General features: G+C 38.3%; 1 protein-coding gene across 3 annotated transcripts in view; it reads left to right on the top strand.

Annotated features, from left to right (window-relative positions):
- The window catches only part of LOC139275140 (paraspeckle component 1-like), a 126,453-nt gene that overhangs the window by 19,316 nt on the left and 86,972 nt on the right, over positions 1-20,165 (top strand). For all 3 annotated transcript variants that reach the window (XR_011595677.1, XM_070892188.1, XM_070892187.1), the window contains 3 exons: positions 263-459; positions 4,171-4,255; positions 12,533-12,638. Coding sequence is in view for 2 of the 3 variants with exons in the window: in XM_070892188.1 (XP_070748289.1) it covers positions 263-459; positions 4,171-4,255; positions 12,533-12,638 (388 nt within the window). In the remaining variant the exon portion in view is untranslated. The remainder of the gene's footprint in view (positions 1-262; positions 460-4,170; positions 4,256-12,532; positions 12,639-20,165) is intronic.

Genomic DNA, 20,165 nt, shown 5'->3' with positions numbered 1-20,165 from the left:
AATCTGGCTCATTACTAAATCTGATATGGCATGCCCCCTTGTTGCTTCTAGCACATATTGTCGCAGAATCTTTAAGCGGACAATGAAGATATCAGTGTTTGTTTGAAAATAGCATTTTGAAATAATGACCAGACAACCTGTGATATCCATTGTGTTGTTAAATATGGTATAAAGCTGCATATATTTTATAAATACTAGAAGTGGCTGTAATTGATGCAGTGGTTCGGTGATTTTTGCTTAATGTATGTTTTTATTGAATTAGGGAAAGGGAGCAGCCGCCACGTTTTGCTCAGCCTGGGACATTTGAGTTTGAATATGCATCTCGGTGGAAAGCCCTTGATGAAATGGAAAAGCAACAGCGTGAACAAGTTGATAGAAACATCCGAGAAGCAAAACAAAAGCTAGAGGCAGAAATGGAAGCTGCTCGTCATGAACATCAGCTTATGCTTATGAGACAAGGTAAGTTATTGCACTTTACCTATAAGATGGTTATGGTTGATATTTATTGAGTAATTGGAGTAGATTGTAACCTGTGGTAATAAACCATTGAATAATCTCAGGAAGTCCCATTTTAAATGCACACATTTTTGAAAGTTAGTATCTTGAGGTGGTTATTGTGGAATTTCCAAAGTCTGGTTTTGGAGATATAACTTGCGGTATAGTTAAATATTTTGGAAATCAAAGTAAATTATTGATGTGGTCTCACCAAGGCCCTGTACAACTGCAGTAAGACCTCCCTGTTCCTATATTCAAATCGCCTCGCTATGAAGGCCAGCATGTTATTTGCTTTCTTTACTGCCTGCTGTACCTGCATGCCTACCTTCAATGACTGATGTATCATGACACCCAGGTCTCTTTGCACCTCCCTTTTTACTAATCTGTCACCATTCAGATAATAATCTGCCTTCCTGTTTTTGTGAACAAAGTAGATACCCTCACATTTATCCACATTGGGCAAATGCACGGCAGATGCAGTATAGTGACCTAACCTGTCCAAGTCCCCCTGCAGCCTCTTAGCACCCTCCTCGATGCTCGCACTGCCACCCAGCTTAGTATCATCAGCAAACTTGGAGATATTGCCTTCAATTCCTTCGTCTAAATCATTAATGTATATTGTAAATAGCTGGGGTCCCAGCACTGAACCCTGCAACACCCCACTAGTCACTGCCTGCCATTCTGAAAAGGACCTGTTTATTCCAACTCTTTGCTTCCTGTCTGCCAACCAGTTCTCTATCCATGTCAATACATTGTGCCTTAATTTTGCAACCTAATCTCTTGTGTGGGACCTTGTCAAAAGCCTTTTGAAAGTCCAAATACGCCACATCCACTGATTTGCCCTTATCCACTCTACTAGTTACATCCTCACAAAATTCTAGAAGATTTGTCAAGCATGATTTCCCTTTCATAAATCCATGCTGACTTGGACTGATCCTGTCATTGCTTTCCGGATGCGCTGCTATTACATTTTTAATAATTGATTTTAGCATTTTCCCCACCACCGATGTCAGGTTAACCGGTCTATAATTCCGTTTTCTCTCTCCTTTTTTAAAAAGTGGGGTTACATTAGCTACCCTCCAATCCATAGGAACTGATCCAGAGTCCATGGAATGTTGGAAAATGACCACCAATGCATTTATTATTTCTAGGGCCACTTCCTTCAGTACTCTGTGATGCAGACTATCAGGCCCTGGGGATTTATCGGCCTTCAGTCCCTTCAATTTTCCTAACCACCATTTCCTGACTAATAAGGATTTCCCTCAATTCCCCCTTCTCGCCAGACCCTCGGTCCCCTAGTATTTTTTGGAGTTTATTCGTGTCTTCCTTAGTGAAGACCGAACCGAAGTATTTGTTCAATTTGTCTGCCATTTCCTTGTTCCCCATTATGAATTCACCTGATTCTGACTACAAGGGGCCTACATTAGTCTTCACTAATCGTTTTCTCTTCACATATCTATAGAAGCTAACTGTTTCTAGCTACACTGCCCTATCCTATCATAATTTTAAACACCTCTATCAGATTGCTCCATAATCTCTGTTCTAACAAAAACAGCCCTAGTTTTGAAGTCTTGCTTTTTATGAGGAAATACAAATATAAAGAAATATCCTAATGAATCTGTATTCTACATTTATTGCCTTAACATCCTTCCTATAGCACGGAGTCCAAAACTGCATGCAATACATCAACTGTAGTTTTATGAAAATTTTGTATAGATTCAAAATTACATCGTTTATATTCTAAACCTTGTCATCATCCTGTATTCTATTGGCTTTATATGGCTTTATCCACTGGATGTCTGCTTTTAAATGTCTTGTGAATTTGAACCCCTAATCGCTCTGCTCTTCCATATCATGCAACCTATTCCCCTTAATAGTATATTTTTTCATCTAGATATTTAGTAATTTAACTTTCAAAGATTCCAAAATTTCCCCTACCTCAGATTTTAAACTAGCTGGCCTATAATTACCTGGATTAGCACTGTCTCCATTTTTTGAAAATTGTTATCACACTGCCCACTCTCCAGTCTTCCATCACACATCCACTCTCAGTGGAACCCTGAACTATAATTTCTAGGGGCTCAGCTAACTAAGCTTAATTAATTTCTCAATACTTCTCTTTTTTTATTTATTACAAAATCTCATCTTTTAACCAAGCCAGGGTTGACCTTATTCCCAACATCGTTCTCCGAAGCAAAGTACTTGTTAAGTATCCAATTTATCCACTGCCCGTGGGTTGTATCTCACATTTAACAATTCTCTTTATTGTTTTCCTTTTAGAATGCTTTACTTTTTTTAAGATTAACTCCCCTCATAACTTTCCGTATTTTCGCATTCACTCATTCTTATCATACCCGTAGGCTCAATATGCTCTTACTTTAATTTTAATTTATCCACAGCATCTTGAAACTTGTTTCTTTTTTGAATGATGTGTACTTACTCTGCAACTTTGCAGTCTCCTTTTTTAAAAATATCCCGTTGCTGATGTGTGCCAATTTCTCTCTTCACCTCAGCTAGCTCACCTATCTTTCTAAAATGTGCCCTATTCCAATCTGAAATCTTTTTTAGTGCTAACTTTTTCCCACTCTATTTGGACCTTAAGCCTCAACATATTACTGTTATTACTCCTGAAGCACTTGCACATATTTAACTCACCTATCCACCTTTGTTACTCATAAATTGATCTAGCGACACCTTTCCTCTTGTAAGTATGCTAACACACTGATAAGGCAGGATCCATGCACACCATTTAGGAACTCCATTCCTTTTGCTCCATTTACTCTGTCTCTGATGTGTCTATAAATTTCCTCTTTCATTTCCCTGCCACGTTTAGGGGTCTATACTAAAATTATGTTAATGTGGCATCCTTTTATTAATCTTTGACCTCTAACCATCTTGACTCTGTCTAAATATATTTTTTGTGTAGATCAGTTCTCTACAGGAAGCTTTCACTATATTCCTTCCTTGCTTATTCTGTGCTTCCTAAAATAATATAAACGCCAAGTTTCTTTTACTGCTATTAAATCTGTATATTCCTGGGGCATAATTTCTCCCAGTTTGTGAAAAAATCTGATGTGTTTTCATTAATTTTCTGGTGTGATTGTTGAAGTTGCTACATATGCACTTGTGTAAGATGGTCATTATGAAGCTCATGTTTTGCAATGCACATTTGCAGGTTCCATCCATGTCATTTGTTAGTAGATTTTAAAATGGCGGGGTAGGGACAAACTGAAGATTATGTGAGGGTTTATAGGAATACATTTGAGACCTGTGTCTTGGATCTTTGATACTTGCTTGAGATCTATCAAAAATGGATTCAGAATGCATTTTCTTTAAATATGTAATAGTGGGGTATCTTTTTAAAAAAACAAAATTTGAGTGGGATATTTTGTGGTCCGTGAAAGCAAAAACCATTGTTACTGACCGGTTGTTTGGGTTGCTATGGTTTCATGCTACTGTGTTAGTAATTGTGTAGCAATTTTGGAAGTACTAGTTTCTGTTTGTACGCTATATAATTGTGTTGAACTAGAGTGAAATCCAGCAGCAGTGGAAATTTAATGCATGTATTGTATGGCTACCTGTTCAATGTCAACACTTGAGAGGTAGCTTTAAAAATGATTGATGTAATTTATGTTTTGCAACAAGTCTTCAATTAGAAGTGATTGTTCCTTGTAGATTTGATGAGACGGCAAGAGGAGCTGAGACGCCTGGAAGAAATGAGAAATCAAGAGCTGCAGAAACGAAAGCAGATAGAAATGAGGTATGTGCAGTTTAGATTAAGGTCATGCAGTATGTTATAGAATTCTCCTTATTTCTGAAACGTGCAAGTAAAAACATGAAGCTTTTCAATTTTTTTCCCCCCTTCGTCTATATTCAAATAGAGGCAGGGATTTGTGTTAACAAGCCAACTCCATGAAGCCGTGATCTGTCCTGTCAGTTTTTCACATATCTAAGTGGGAATGATTGGGATGATGGTTGCGTCTGGTATTAAACTTCGTTTAGATTATCAGTAAATATATTGTGATTTTTCTCCTCCTTGGTATGCTGCCGATAATTTGGATCATTTGTAAATGTTGGTTTGTTACATTTAAACAATTTAATTTATTTGGAACGGTTTTCTAAATACTTGTTCCTGCACCACACACTAAAGTTTCGGATCCTGCTAATGTAATTCTGTAACCATTCAGTCCTGGATACATGTAATTGACCAGTTCGACTTTGATGTATTCATAATATAAAATTGGTGCAAGAGATATTTTCCATTTTATTATTTAGATGTTTTTTATGTAGTGTACAAAATGTCGGTTAATTCACAACTACGGATATGTTACTGTTGCATCATAATTTATGATGTTGTACAATGATGGCATGTTCTGCTCTGCATTGTGCATACTTGTCAGCGTGAGTCATACGATATGGTGAGCTGAAATTAATTGTTTATTGGGAGAAATGTTACTCCTTGCATTTTTGTATATTGGCAGCATCATTTGAGAACCAGAATATGTTTCAAGTACGTCGGGGGAGAAATTGGGTGGGGCAGAGTGAGAGATGCTGGCTTGTGGAACCAGGATTCAAAGTTCAGATTGATGGGATGAAAGTTTCTTCCATTTGCTGGCAGTAAGTGTCTCATTTAAAATGAGTTGGAAAGTCTCAATCCAGTTCCTCATTGGCTTGGGCGAACAGCAAAAACGTCCCCATATTTGGTATTGAATGTCGGTGTCACTTAGGCAGGCTTGAGGATATATGATGTAAGCAATGGAAAGTTTAGCACACTGAACTATATGGGGTGTGCTTTGAGGTTAGGGTTGAAACACATAGTTGGGGTAGGTTAGATGGAAATTTGCTCTACATCTGTCAGTGCTATAGCTGATAAAGTGCTACTTGAAATAGAAAATAGTCAAATACGCAGCAGTGATATCCCTCATAAGCACAACTTTAAAAGAATGACCTCACTGTATGGATTGTGTTTCAATGTTCCTATATTTTATGGGCATGTTTATTTGTACTGGAAAAATGGCCGCTCCTTTTCTCTGATTTGCCACACTCTGAAGTTTCTCTGGAATATGGAACCGCCCAGCCCAATTTCTCACTGACCTCGCAAATTGTAACTCGATCCACTTTGAATTCCAGAAGCCACAGAGGATATATCTCCCCAGAAGCCACCAAGTGCCATCCGAAGTCCCTTATCCCAGCGCAAGTGCATCCCTCCCCCAGCTGAAGCCCCTTGCCCCACCAGCATGTGCTGCCTCCCCCAGCCGAAGTCCATCCTAACACCAATGCAAGTGCTTCCCCCACCATAGATGGGGCATTGTGTACGGATTGTTAACTGGGTTTATTGGATATGAAGTGAATAGTGACAGTGCAGTGACTTATGGATTTCATCCACTCCAACGATGTCCTTTGTAGGGGGTTGTAAGAACGTGATCCATTTTCCCTGAATTCCCCCTCTCCCCTCCGTTACATCCTCAAAGAATTCCAGCAAATTTGTCAAATATGACTTCCCCTTCATAAATCCATGCTGACTCTGCCTGACTGTATTATGCTTTTCCAACTATCCTACTGCTTCTTTAATAATGGACGCCAACATTTTTCCAACCACAGATGTTAGGCTTAACTGGTCTATAGTTTTCTGCTTTTTGTCTGCCTCCTTTTTTTTAAATAGGGGCGATACATTTGCAGTTTTCCAATCTGCTGGGACCTCCCCAGAGTCCAGGGAATTTTGGTAAATTACAACTAATTTATCCACAATCCCTGCCGCTACTTCTCTTAAGACCCTAGGATGCAAGCCATCAGGTCCAGGGGATTTATCTGCCTTTAATCCCATTATCTTACATTGTGATTGTGTATAGCCCTTTGACTATCCACTGTTGGGATATTTTTAGTGTCCTGCACCATAAAGACTGATACAAAATATTTGTTCAGAGTTTCTGCCATCTCCATGTTCCCCCTGGTTTCGTCCTCTAAGAGACCAACATTTATTTTAGCCACTCTTTTTTTTTCTCCTTTTTATATACCTGTAGAAACTCTTGCTGTCTCTTTTTATATTTCGTGCTAATTTCCTTTCATAGCATCCAGACTTCACAATTCCAGTGTGAGCTGCTGAACTCAACATCTCATACCAAATTTCAACTTTGATCACTACATTCTATGCATACCACACTACATTCTATGCATACCACCAGTGAATCATGGTACATCAAAGATACATACAAATGCCAACAGAGTAACATGAACTAAACAAATGTGCACTTCCATAAACATAAGTGTTGTGTTTGCTTTCATAAACTCTTGCCATTCCCCTAAACACGTGACAAAGCTGACATATTCCAGACCATTACAGATATGGCTGAATGACTCTTGAGACTTTCTACTATTTTACATACCTGTGAAGATATCTGGGCTTTTAAGCCTGTTTACACAAGTTACAACACATGCTGTGCTGATCCCACAAACTGCCCAGAAAGAACATTTGTGGTACTTGGGTAATGCGTATTTCCGTTCCCACAGAGTTGCTAATGTTATACCGCTATTCAAGAAAGGCGAGAGGGATAAACCAGGAAACTACAGGCCAGTCAGTCTAACATTGGTGGTGGGAAAGTTACTGGAAACCGTTATCAGAGAAAATAATAAACTTTCATTTGGAAAGACATGGGTTAATCAAGGAGAGCCAGCATGGATTTGTTAAAGGTCATCATCGTACGCAGACCCTCGAAATGGAGGAAAACTTGCTTCCGCTCTATAAAAGTGAGTTCTTAGATGACTGAACAGTATAGTACGGGAATTACGGTCTCTGTCGCAGGTGGGACAGAGTAAATCGTGACTGACTAACTTGATTGAATTCTTTGAGGTAACAGTGAAGGTTGATCAAGGTAGTGCCAAGATGTTGTATACATGGACCTGGAAAGCATTCGACAAAGTGCCGCACGAGGTTTATGAAGATGGAATGACATAGAATTAAGGGGAAAGTGGTGATATGGATACAAAATTGGCTCAGTGGCATGAAGCAAATGTTGGTAGTGGATGGATGTTTTTCAGACTGGGAAGTGGTTTGCAGTGGTCCCCAAGGGTCAGTTTTGGGTCCATTACTCTTTGTATTTTTTATAAATGATCTAAAGTTAGGAAATGTTCCCTCTAATTTTTATTTTCGGTGCACGATCCCTTTAAATTTGCTGTGCATTGCAGCTGGTGAGTGGTCTGCGCGGCCCCTCCTGATGCAGTTTAGGTGGAACGGTGTACTCTGGGGGTGGAAGCAATATTATAAAGTTTGCAGATGATACAAAACTTGGCAAAGTAGTAGATCATGATTGGGATAGTTATTAGTTTCAGAATGACAGACTGGTGAAATGAGCAGAAGCATGTCAAATGGACTTAAATATGGAGAAGTGTGAAGTGATGCACTTTGGGAGGACTAAAATGGAAAGACAGTATACTATAGATGGCACGATTTTGAAAAGTATAGATGAGCAGAGACACCTTGGTGTCTATATACACAAATCCTTAAAGGCGGCAGAGCAAGATAAGGTAGTTAAAGCATATGGGTTTATAAATAGAGGCATAGAATATAAAAGCAAAGAGATCATGCTAGAACTTTATAAATCGCTTGTTAGGCCTCAGCTGGGGCATTGTAAACAGTTCTGGGCATTGCACTTCAGGAAAGATATAAAGGGAGTAGAAAGGGTACAGCAGGTTTACCAGGAAGTTACCAGTGATGAGGGACTTCAGTTATGAGAAAAGTTTGGAGCAGTTAGAGGACTGTTCTCCTTGGAACGGAAAAGGTTAAGAGGGGACCTGATAGGTTTTGATAGAGTAAATGGGGGAAATATATTCCCATTTGGTGAGTGGGTCAATAATTAGAGGTCATAGATTTAAAATCATTGGACAAACATCTAGAATGGAGGTGAGAATTTTTTTAAATCATGAGTTACTCTGGAACGCTCTACCTGATGGAAACTGATTCCATAAATAATTTTAAAAGGGAGTTGGACAGGTTCTTGAGGGTGAGGAACTTACAGATTTACGGACAAAAAGTGGGGATGTGGGACTAAGCACGACTGCTCTTTCAAAGAGCCAGTACAGGCACGACTGGCTGATTGGCCTTTTTTGTAAGATTCTATGATGGGCCAAAAATTCCTATGGATGCAGCCTCTGACCACCGAATGCGATGCACACCTACTTTCAATCCCTGCGCGCACAGAGAATTCTGTTTGGAACCGGCAGAGTCCTGGGCAGCGCATGATGCCACGCCGTCCAGGAACGCTGCGTGTGGGAAGCCTGTGGCTTTGTTTGGAAAATTCACCCGCCCACAAGACCTGTCAAAAAAGGTCATTTGAATATGCGACGTCCCCGATTTTCTTTTAACTATGGAGTTGCTGGAAAACCTTTTAAGGTAATTGATTTAAAAAAATGTTAAATAGTTTTGAAGACTTTCAAAAAGATTTAAAGCAATTTAAACACCCACAGCAATGTGGTTGACTCTTAACTGTCCTCTGAAATGGCCTTGCAAGCCATTCAGTTGTTTAAAGGGCAATTGGGGATGGACAATAAATGCTGGCCTGCCAGCGATGCCCACACCCCATGAATGAATAAGAAAGAAAATATTTTACAGAAGTGTGTGGATCCTCTTTGGTTCTACAGACATATGCCATAAGTGGCACTTGTCAAATACCAACTCGGGATCATATACATCTTTTTGTAAAACATCCTGACCATCTTTCAGTGCATATGTATTATCCTCCTGTCTGAATGGCATTCTGCGTATATCAGCTGTTAATGAATTAAATAATTAGAATATGATGTAAAACACACATAATATGATGACACTGGTACTCACAGTTTATGCAGATCTCTACGTATAGCATTATTTTCACGTCATTGTGGTATTTTGTTACACTACATTGCTAAATAATTGTACAATATTACTGTTCCTATATCCTAGAACATTTTGTGAAAAGTTATGCTGTTGCCATGAATTTTGGTCATTGATAAATGACTAATGTGCTTGTTAAGACCCTTTGATTTTGTAGAGCACGCAAATACTATTTTTTTTATGTTCATGTATCATCTCTGCACTGCTAGCTTGTCAGTTTAATCCATCAGTGCCTGTGCAGGTGTCTGTGTAGAAAGCACATTTAATTACATGAGGCAGTCTTGTCTGCTAGGCACTAATAGATGGTCAGTTTTCTTTCCATAATAAATGTCCATCTGGTAACTCAGACTTTCTATCTACATTCATTTATTTTGAATCGCAAAATGCCTAATATAGTTATCCTTCGACATTCAGACACTTACAACTGTACCCAGTGTCAGGTCTTAATATTTTCTAGAAGTAAAAATATTTCTCCTCTGCCTGCTGACTTAACCCTCATCCGAACAATCCAACCAAAACCAAATGGTCAAGTCCCCACTGAAATGATTTAACTTGCTGGGAGGACGGTACTGCTGGGAGAATAGGTGAGTGCACTGTCGTTTCACCTTTGAATCTATGTAGGAGACCAGCTTACTGGGCTGATGAGACAAAAGCTTCTCTTTAGTTTGTGTGTCCTAAAAAAAAAATTAAGAAAGAAATTACATTTATATAGCGTCTTTCACATCGTCAGCGCAGCCCGAGTCACTTCAATGAAGTACTTTTGAAGACAAGATGATCCCACAAACAGCAATTGGGTGCAGATGAAAACTGAAGCCCCTTCTCTCTGGCCCAAGAACATATTTTAAATGCTGACATGGCAAAGTACCCCACCACACTAGTCTGCATTTTCCATTTCTCCCTTCAGCTACCTTTTATAAATAAGTTTGTAAATGTAATGCAGAATTATAGACAATTATTGAACATTGGACCCACACTTACTTGTTTCATGTCACCTAAGCTTGTTATCTGTAGGGTGCACAATTGGCAGAAAGAAAGACTTGCATCTATAAAGCACAATCACATTTTTAAATATCTCTAAGTACTCATAAATTAATTACTTTTGAAGTCTGTTATTATGTGGTAGCCATTTTGCATGAAACGAGATCCCACAAATGGCCAAAAGGTGAATGGCTGGCTAATTTATTATTAATGTTGCAGGTTGAGGGAGAAATGTTGACTCTGACATCAATGCAATGTCACACAATTTCTAAGAGTTGATTTCTGTCTAATTAAAAAGAGTAGATGAGACTGGCAGTTATATAGCACCTTTCACAACCTCAGGATGTCCCAAAGTGCTTTCCAGCTAATGAAGTACTTTTTGAAGTTTAATCACTGGTACAATGTAGGAAATGCGGCAGCCAATTTGCGCACAGCAAGCTCCCACAAACATAATGACCAGATAAAATGCTAGATCATTTACAGTTATATTGGGCCAGAAATTGCGGTCGGAGGCTTCCCACGGGCGGATGCCTCCGACCAAATTTTTTTTAACGAAAGTACCTGGTGGTCCCGGAGGAACGAACACTTCCAAGGTCTAGATGCGCAACCCAGCACAGGGGCCCACGCATCTCAGGAGTGTACGGGCATCCTGGGATCACGTGGGCCTGGACCACCAATGAAGATGGAATATTCTCATTCTCATTGGTGGGTTCCGTTTGTATGGAACTCTCATTACTATCAATGAGAATACCCCCCAAAACACAGAAACACAATACATAGCAAATTTAACAGATCACAAGTGCCGGGTTTATGCGCATCGCACGCCTAAACCCGGAACTTGCAGGGCCCCTTCGGGCGCATGCGCACATCATACGCACCTGGAGAGGCTGCAATTTACAGCCCATTGTGTTTCAGCACTTAATTGTTTTTGAAAGTGCAGCCATTTTTATTTGTTTATAATGTTTGAGTTCTATAACCTTTTGAGTTTGTTTCCTATATTTTGAATATTATGGTTTCCCCTTTGTTCAATCTATTTGTTTCTCAGGGTGCTGCTATATAGTTCTGGTTTGCTGCAGTAGGATAACGTTTTTGGTGGTGCTGCATACTGTTTTAAAGAATAATGAGAAAGATGTCCTAAATAAAAATCTCTGTGTGGTGAAGTTCTAATGAGCATTTTAGACACTATAATGGCCATTCATACACACATAATTTCCAGTAGGGATTTTGTGGTCTGAATAGGTTTTAACCACTGAGCCATCAGTGGAACGTGGTGTTCTGTTGAACCATAAAATTCAGAAGTGTGTGCAATCCTTATTTTATGCAAGTAGTTTTGATAAATGAAAGATTCAGAATACTTTTTAAAAGTAAAATGGCTTGATGCTCATTGAGCTGTGTACGTTTATTGGCTTAAACTGGGCAATTCGATGGCCATTAAAAGAAAAAATGCCCCAACATCCGAAATGGATAGCGGAAGGGAAAATGCTGAAGGAATTGGGAAACTAAATGTTTTAAACTGAATTGATGGGGCGTAGAGTTAGAATAGTTGATTCATTTGGATGAATAGGTAATGAAAATGGAAACAATAAGATGGAAGATGGGTTGAGCAGAAATAACTTAACCACGAAGAAAAGATTCAAGATTGCAGTAATAAAGCTACATTTGAGTAGTTTTGTTGCTGTTTATCTCACTGGGCTAAAAAAAAATTGAAATATGATTGGTTTGGAGAAATGTTGCTTTTAGTATAAACCAAATTATGAATAATGGTGCTTCTTAGATGAAAGGTAAAAGTTGATTTATTGATACTAATATGTGCAGGTGGCTGTGTTAATGCTCTTTTTTTTAAATGGTACAGTTTACGTCCATAGTTGGTATGGGAGGGTTTTGAAATGTGTTTAATTTGAACTATAACCAGCTTTCATTCCTCAAAACTAGCAATGAATTTAGCTGAGGCAGGATTATGTTTACAGCTTCTAACTGATACAGTCCAGAATCTAGTATTTGACCTGTCTGTCTTGAAGCATTATCCACTACCAGCATGGATATTAATCATCATGATGTAGACAAAAACACACTTATCAAATGAGAGGTAGAGAAGATGAATGATAGTTCCAATACATTTAGTCATTTAAGTTGGACATACTTTCAGCTGTGTGATCTATTATCTTAAGATGAGATCATGTTACATTTTCACAGACATGAAGAGGAACGTCGCCGACGAGAAGAGGAAATCATGCGCCATAGGGAGCAGGATGAATTGAGAAGGCAGCAAGAAGGGTATAAGCCCAACTACATGGACAGTGTAAGTAAGAAAAACAGAGGCTTGGGTGGATGGCAGGAAAATATTTATTTTAGCCGGTCAAGATTTTTAGGAATTTCAGTTCCATAAAGGATGGAAGCAATTTCCTTTTTTTTTTAAAAGCTTGTTCCTTCTGTAATCAAGATGACTGCTTAAACTGGTGATATTTGGTAGGTTATTGGTGGATTGTAATTTTATTGCATTTGTGTTGATGTAATGTTTAATGAAAGAATAGAATCCTGACCATATAATGAATTTTAAACACTATGCATAAATAATTTTTATTTAATACAATTGAACATTCATCCTGTATTTTTAAAAGTGGTTACCTATTTCAACACAATTCAGTTTTGACCCAACATTTGCATATTGGGCAGTTAAATCCTGAATAAATGCGCTGAAATGATGAATTCTGCAGTCCGTTTTAAACTTCTATAAAGGATATGCACAGTCTAAAGACTAATAGTGCTAAAATGCATAGCTCTTGTGATTTACAAGTATCGCATCAACACAGAAATATGATAGTACCTTTGAGCACACTTCAGATTGCGGTCTGTGTATATTGTATGTAAAAAAACAATAATTTCATGTGTTGGTCTTTTTTGGTCATCTTTGGACAGCATTAAACAAATGGCCTCCATGATTAGACCAGATGTGATGCTAGGAATTATTTTTTACATGGATGCAATATGTACATTGGTGTTTTATTCTATCTCTGATTTTTCAGTGGTAGAATTAATGCCATATTTTGCACCCTGATCTCAATAGTTGACTATTAAAGGATTATGCAACAGTTGGCTTTTACCGTAATATGTATCTATGTTTAGTTACCATGGAAATCTCATTCCTTTGTTGGTTCTTGATCCCATATCACTCCCATCCATAGCTAGGAGATCACCTTTTTGCAGATATTTCATTCTAACTAAAGGCTCGTTTCAACCTATAAGATTTCAATAAACAGAAAATCCCATTGCTGGGATTAGTGTAGGAACTACCAGAAATGCGTCTCGTGACAATGGAAGACCTAAAAGTGGGTTTATAAAGTTAATATTTGATTTTTCTATGCATGTACAGTAATACACATATGGAGGGTGAATCCTTTTTAATTCATCTAAAAGAGCCTGATGCATTGAGTGCCATCAGATTTTTTTTGCATCATCCAGCAGCAAAGACAGGAAACATGCAGCAAGTTTTTTAAAAGAAAGTCCATTTAATAAAGCAAACTATAGAATTACAGGCAGCAGTTCATCCTCCTTTCATATTATTATGCCTTGAGTTTTTCTATTAGATTTTGGAGTAGGACATCAGAATTTTTTGATAAAACTGCTTTTCATCCACTTTTAAAAATACTGTTCTGGGAGCAGTGCTTTATTTGGTTAATCTTTTTATTACGAGTAAGTTTGTGAATTCTAACTCTTGCCCTTAAACTGGGAACTGTCGAACAATCTGGGTCTGTACTTAGTGTATCCACTTCTTCCACTGCTACTCATAATGCACCTGAGCAGTAGCTATGAGTTGTGAACTTTAGATTCCAGAAAGAGTAAAATATATAACCCATTTCCAAATAGTGACGATTTTTTTTAGGTGGTTGGTAGTAACCTGTGTAATAGTGGGAACTTTTTTTTAGCAAAATACTTAATTAGCTTACTGAAAAGTTGAATATTTCTGCACAGTGGTGCACAACTTCAGCAAATACAAAGCTGTTTGGTGCTTTTGTGCTCCAACTTGATGGAAAGAGTAACTTTACATGGAGCTGTTAAGTTATAAATGTGTAACGCATGCATAACCAAATGTGATCTGTGGTGCAATCGTTATAAAACACGTTTGTAAACTAAGTATTTTGAAACTGGTAACTATTCACAAGACACATTGAATGCTGGATGGGAAGGCAGGAAGGAAGAAGGAGCAGGTAGTTATGACTTTGGGCAACTCCCTTTGGCTACATAGTTTCTTGGCATTTGTTCAAGGACTCCTTTGTGAGAAACAGCTGATTAATACTTCAGCCAGTGTCTCGAATTGCTGAATTTTAGTTGGTCTGTTGCCATCTTAATACAAGAGGAATTTCAACTGACTGATTCACATATTGGTGCTTAAATCCAAGTCATGTAATAATTGTGAATCCAAGCACTGAATTAAAATTGCAATGGATTTATACAATGTATATTTGTTACTTGATACCAAATTAATGTAAAATTATGCAATTGTAAATGCAGAAACTGAAAATGTCAAATTTAATTTGGCAGATCTTGGGGAAAAAATTGGATTTTGATGAATGTTTGACTGAACCTTAATTGAGATTGCAGGTATATACCAGTGTCCTACCATCACACAAAATATTGGAGATGCAAACTATTCCATCACTGAACCATGAAATTTGAAATTTCCATTATATGGAACATAGTCATTAAGTTTACAATACTTGTCTCTTTCAAAGTTGTTGGTGTAATTGGACAGCTAAAAGATCATGTGGTGTTTATTTACAAATATTAAATGATGTGCTGATTAGAATTGATGGTACAGGTTGGACCTCCTGGTCCAGGATGCTCTGGTCCGGAAACATCCATGGCTCAGCATTAGTTAGGCCTGAGGGAGAGGAGGGTTTATTTTTTTTTAAAAATAGCACCAAACCAGCGTGTTAATCACCGCTGGGAGCGGCAGTGAGTGTGTGCAGCGATTGGCTGGAACAGCTGCCAGTCAGTCTGAGTGTGTGTGCGCGGGTGCTGAGGGAGCTGCTCACAGGCTGCCAGCATGCACACGTGCTGTCGACAGGTACCGGTAAGACTAGGCTAGACGTGACTTCCCGTGTTCCAGAAAATTCTCGTGTTTTGCCACCGGCCAGGTCCCAAGGGTTTCGGACCACAGACCACAGAGGTTCAACCTGTAGTTTTTCACAAAATCATCAAAGTGATTGATCCATCGAAATGTGAGAGCAGTTGAACAGAGTATGCTTGCTCGCTTGTTTTTTGTCCCCATGCCGAGTGGTGATGAATTGTAATTTACCATTAGATCTTAACATTTATACTTCAACATCTATGCTCTTTTGGAGTTGGACCACAAGGTACAACAGTGTGGAAAAATTGTGGTCGACCATGTCGTCTAGAGACACTTTATTTTTGTGTGTCAACATCCATCAATTTGACAGTGTTTAAAGCCTCATATGGATTTGATTTGCAACTTGTTCAATCGAGTCAAATAATCAGGATTCTCCAATTCTATGTTGCATGTGAAATGTTTGAGCTCTTCTAGGTTTTAGATTTTTTCCACCCATTTTCTTCATACAATTTTAAAAGAAAAATGTATTGTTTAAAGTTGATGCTTGACCGCTTTAAATGTAATGAGCATTGATGTCTCCTTTCCTCCATACCCCCCATCAGTCCTTTTTTTGCTTTGTGCCTTTCATTGATTAACCCTCACGTTTACTGATCGACTGACCTAAGTGTAATTTTCCTATAACGTCTACTTCAAGCAATGTGTGAAATGCAGTAGGCCTTCAAAAATGACCCATCCATCTGTTGCATTTTCTGCTGTACCAGAGAGTATCTAGTATTCTGTAGGATAATGTTATAAAGAAACCCTGCATAATGGTTAGACTACACCTTGTCTGGTGCTGTTTCAGCTCTTTGACATTAATTAGCCCTCTGCAGCACCATCTCTTGCCTGGAAGGCTGCCATTAATAAAGCATTTGACACCCATTGTTCAATCTGGAACCGTATAACTTTTTTAGCCATCATTGTTGCTTGAATTGGGGCTGAGTCTGTACCACCTTTGTTTTATCACAAGGACATGTCCCAGAAACAGCGGGCACAAAGCTCTTGAACGAGGGTCAAAAATTTAACTTGATGCACGGTAGGGTGACCCAAAGTTTAAACATCACTCTGGAAGTTTGCGGGAGTTTCCCATTTTCTTTTGAGGGGTGTTGGGTGAATCTGGTCTGACGTGCAGCAGCAACATTGGATATCAGCCAAGGTGTACACGAGCTTTCGGTTGTTGGTATCTTCACTGACCACACCAGTTGAGTTACCGATTCCAGTTGTTGCCAGACGTGGAAGAGTGCCAACTAGGATACCAATCGTGAGCTACCCCACTTTCAGTCCAAAAGGCTGGACTAAAAGGAACACTTCTAACAGTGTTCGGATTGTTTGCCGCCAAATCCATTCGGGTTTGTTCGCTTATAAATTGGCTTCACAGTTGCAGATTTTGGCTTATCCTTTGCCGAGTAAAAACAGGCGTTAGACTGTTTCGTCATAGCAGTAGGTTGCACTGGATGTCCTGGGCTCAGGAGAACATTCTGTGGTCTGAGAATCTTAACCACTCTCTTGGCTGAATTTTTCACCTTTCTAGTTGAAACTGCAGTGCCCACTATTTTAGATGCTGTTTAGTGGGTAAGTGGAAAAGCTTTAGGGGGTCTTGAAACACCATCAACAGAATCATCAGGGAATCCTTGACTGGCTCAGGATCAAACTCCCCATTGAGGATCCGTAATTCCTTTAGATAGATATCTTCATAATGCACATTTTGTGGTTATGCCCGGAGCTTCAGGGTTATATCTCAATATTCAGCTATCGCTTTTGACCAAGTCCAGGTTTACAGGTCTTCTGGATATTCCTGTATAGCTTACTAAGAATTTAGACGGGAAGCTATTTTCAACACTTTGTAGTTAATTTGGAAAAAGATTCCATACACACACACTGGTTTTTGTGATATAATCTCTGATCTCCTGAGGGATCATTAGTGGATACACCGATGCCTGAGATTTGCAGTCCTGTACCATCTCTGATAATTGAGCAAATTCTGCCATTTCAGTAAAGGGATTGGATTTATGATGCTCTGTGCTCAAAAAAAAAAAGGAAAGATTTTGTCTCATTTTAGCATGGAGCACAATCCTCAAAAAGGAAAGGTTCATGATGGTAGCGTGCTGCCTTTTGGAGAGTGTATCGGAAGATTGTCTGTTCGACCTCAAAGGTACATAAACAAAAAAATATTTATTTCAGTTTTGGGATCACAGTTACCTGCTCTCAAGTAAAGTTTCCTAGGAGAGGCAAAAAGGGCCAATTAGGGGAATATATGGGAACTTAGTTTCCAACTCTAATTAAGGAGGCTCTCTGTGACTATGGGACCATTCGGGTCACTATTCCAAGCTATCCACAATTTATCCTTTGTAACTTGAAATGAAAAAGTTACTCTGGAACAGATTACTGAAGTGTGTAATCAGTACAGATTCCCTGCTATTCAAAAAGAGCTGGAGACTCATAAGGACATTTCAGTGATTTTATGAATTAGCCCATTGTTTAAGTGTTGCAATCATCCTAAGTATTGAAGCAATAATATGCAATATTGCGGGATATTTTCATATTAGACATTGTCCTCTTCATCTTGTGCATTCACCATTGCTGACTTGATGTCCTATTTGAGACTGAACAGTTGGCCTTTAAACTTAGTTTCTTTTCGTTCGCTCATTCTCACTGTATGTACTGCTCACTCGCGTGCTCTCTATCTCTCTTCCCCATCACCCATTTCAAGTTGCATTCAGCTAAAATGAATGTAGGGTCAATATTATTATAGGGCCATAAATAAGTTACTAAAGCTTTATAATGTAGCACCTAGCTTAACATTTTTCAGGGATTGAAATGTGGAGCTTATCTATCCTGCAAGTCTACATGAACAACTGTAACCATCCTTAATCTCTTGTATTTTTTCTTAAGTGATTGAATACTGAGCGACAGGTTTTCCAGTTGGTGATCTGAAAGCAAACTACAAAAGTGAAATATGCAATATGAATAAATATTGGGGCTAAATTTCCGGCCTTGCTAGGTCCGTGCAAAGTGCGCATGGACCCGGTGAGGCCTCGCAAAAGCTTGTTTTCGCGCCCCAAAAACCGGCTCTTGACAGATCCTCTGCATTCCTGGGAGAAGGACATTCGCGCGAGTGAGATTGGGCTATTTGCCCAACTCATGCCCAGCGAATGTCCTTCAAACTCTTACTCCTGGTAAAAGCAGCGTAGAGTTTTAAAACATATAAAAATTAAATTTAAATACACATTTTTATCGTTAAAAACCCTGTCCATTTAAGATAAGTTTATTTTAAACCCTATTAAAACACATTAAAAAAAATTCCAAAAACTATATATATTTTTTCTAAAACCTTTAACGTTAATTTCAATTAATTTTAAATGTGAGGTTTTTTTTTTATGTTGTGTTTCTTGTTTTGGGGGTTTACTCTGATAATGGGAAATCGTAAAAATGGAGTTCCCATTATCATCAATGAGAATACTGCAGAGCGATTGGTGGTCCAGGCCCACGTGACTCAAACTTTTTCGTACGTATGGGGAAGTCATCTTCCCGTACGTTACGCATGGAATGAAAGCCTCTGACCGGAATCGAAGGCTCCTCCGGGACCACCAGGTATTTTCGTTAATAAAATTCGGGCCAGAGGCGTTCATCCGAAGGAAGCCTCCGACCAGAATTTTACCCCTGAAATGTTTTTTATTTGAGAAAAGATACTGAGTAACAGCCTCAAATGGGCTGCGTTATATTAAGGATTTGGTCATTTAAAAATCCTTGAACTTAACTTCTGTAGAAGGCAGTTTCCTTTTAGACAAAAGAATCAATTGTGTAACAAAAAAAGTTGGAGTAAAAATCATTTGTGGTACTGTTACGATTGAATAAAAACATTAAATGCATGTTGATCCATTTTTTTCAGTAGAATTGCCTATCTTTTCAAGTTTAAGTATTTTAGCTTGATTGCTGGTATGTTACCATCCAAGCTATTCAGTACCAAATCCATTAAAACTGGGCAAATTAAGAGAGATTATAGAGATAAATATGCCCTATAATAATTTAAATTTTTTCCCCATATTTCTTTGTATTTGCATACTTTAAAAAGCATGCAGAATTTTATTTTTCTACTGCTGTATCCTGCACTGAGCTGTACATTTACAGTTCCATTCATGTATATTTTAGGACCCAACAATTTAAGCAATCTGAAAAATTGAGCTTTGTTTAACAGGTTCTATAGAATGTTATTTTTTGATCCTTATTTAGCTCATTGTTTAAGCTTGAATGAACTATAACGCATGTATTTTCAAGATAGATAAACCTTAACCGTCTGAATTTCTAATTAAAGTATAATCTTACTATTGTTGACTACATGCCAGCTTTGTTTCTTGCAAGCTATAACTGCAATTCAAAAATATATTGCACAGCTGGTGATTGCTATCCTCATGGGGTTTATTGCTAATACAAATTATTTATTTCCAAGAAGTTTTCCATTAGTTTACAAATAAGTATGTTGAACCTACCTAACATTTTCCATCATCTACAAAAGGTGGCTATTGTCTATGTCACCGTTTTTGGCTATTCCACAAACCTACTTTCCGGAATTAAAATTGGAAGCTTGTCTTCCATTCATTTAAGATCTGTGAAAGGCTTGCATGTTAACACTACTTTCGATTTGCATTTTTATTAATTACTTTAAATCCAAAAAAGTTCATTTGAAACAGCAGAATTTTGAAATGTAATTCTAGTGTCTTA

This window comes from Pristiophorus japonicus, chromosome 10 (genome assembly GCF_044704955.1).
Source record: "Pristiophorus japonicus isolate sPriJap1 chromosome 10, sPriJap1.hap1, whole genome shotgun sequence".
Classification (NCBI taxonomy): domain Eukaryota; kingdom Metazoa; phylum Chordata; class Chondrichthyes; family Pristiophoridae; genus Pristiophorus; species Pristiophorus japonicus.
The sequence above is the reverse complement of the archived record's forward strand: the minus strand, read 5'-3'. Positions and strand labels throughout refer to the sequence as shown.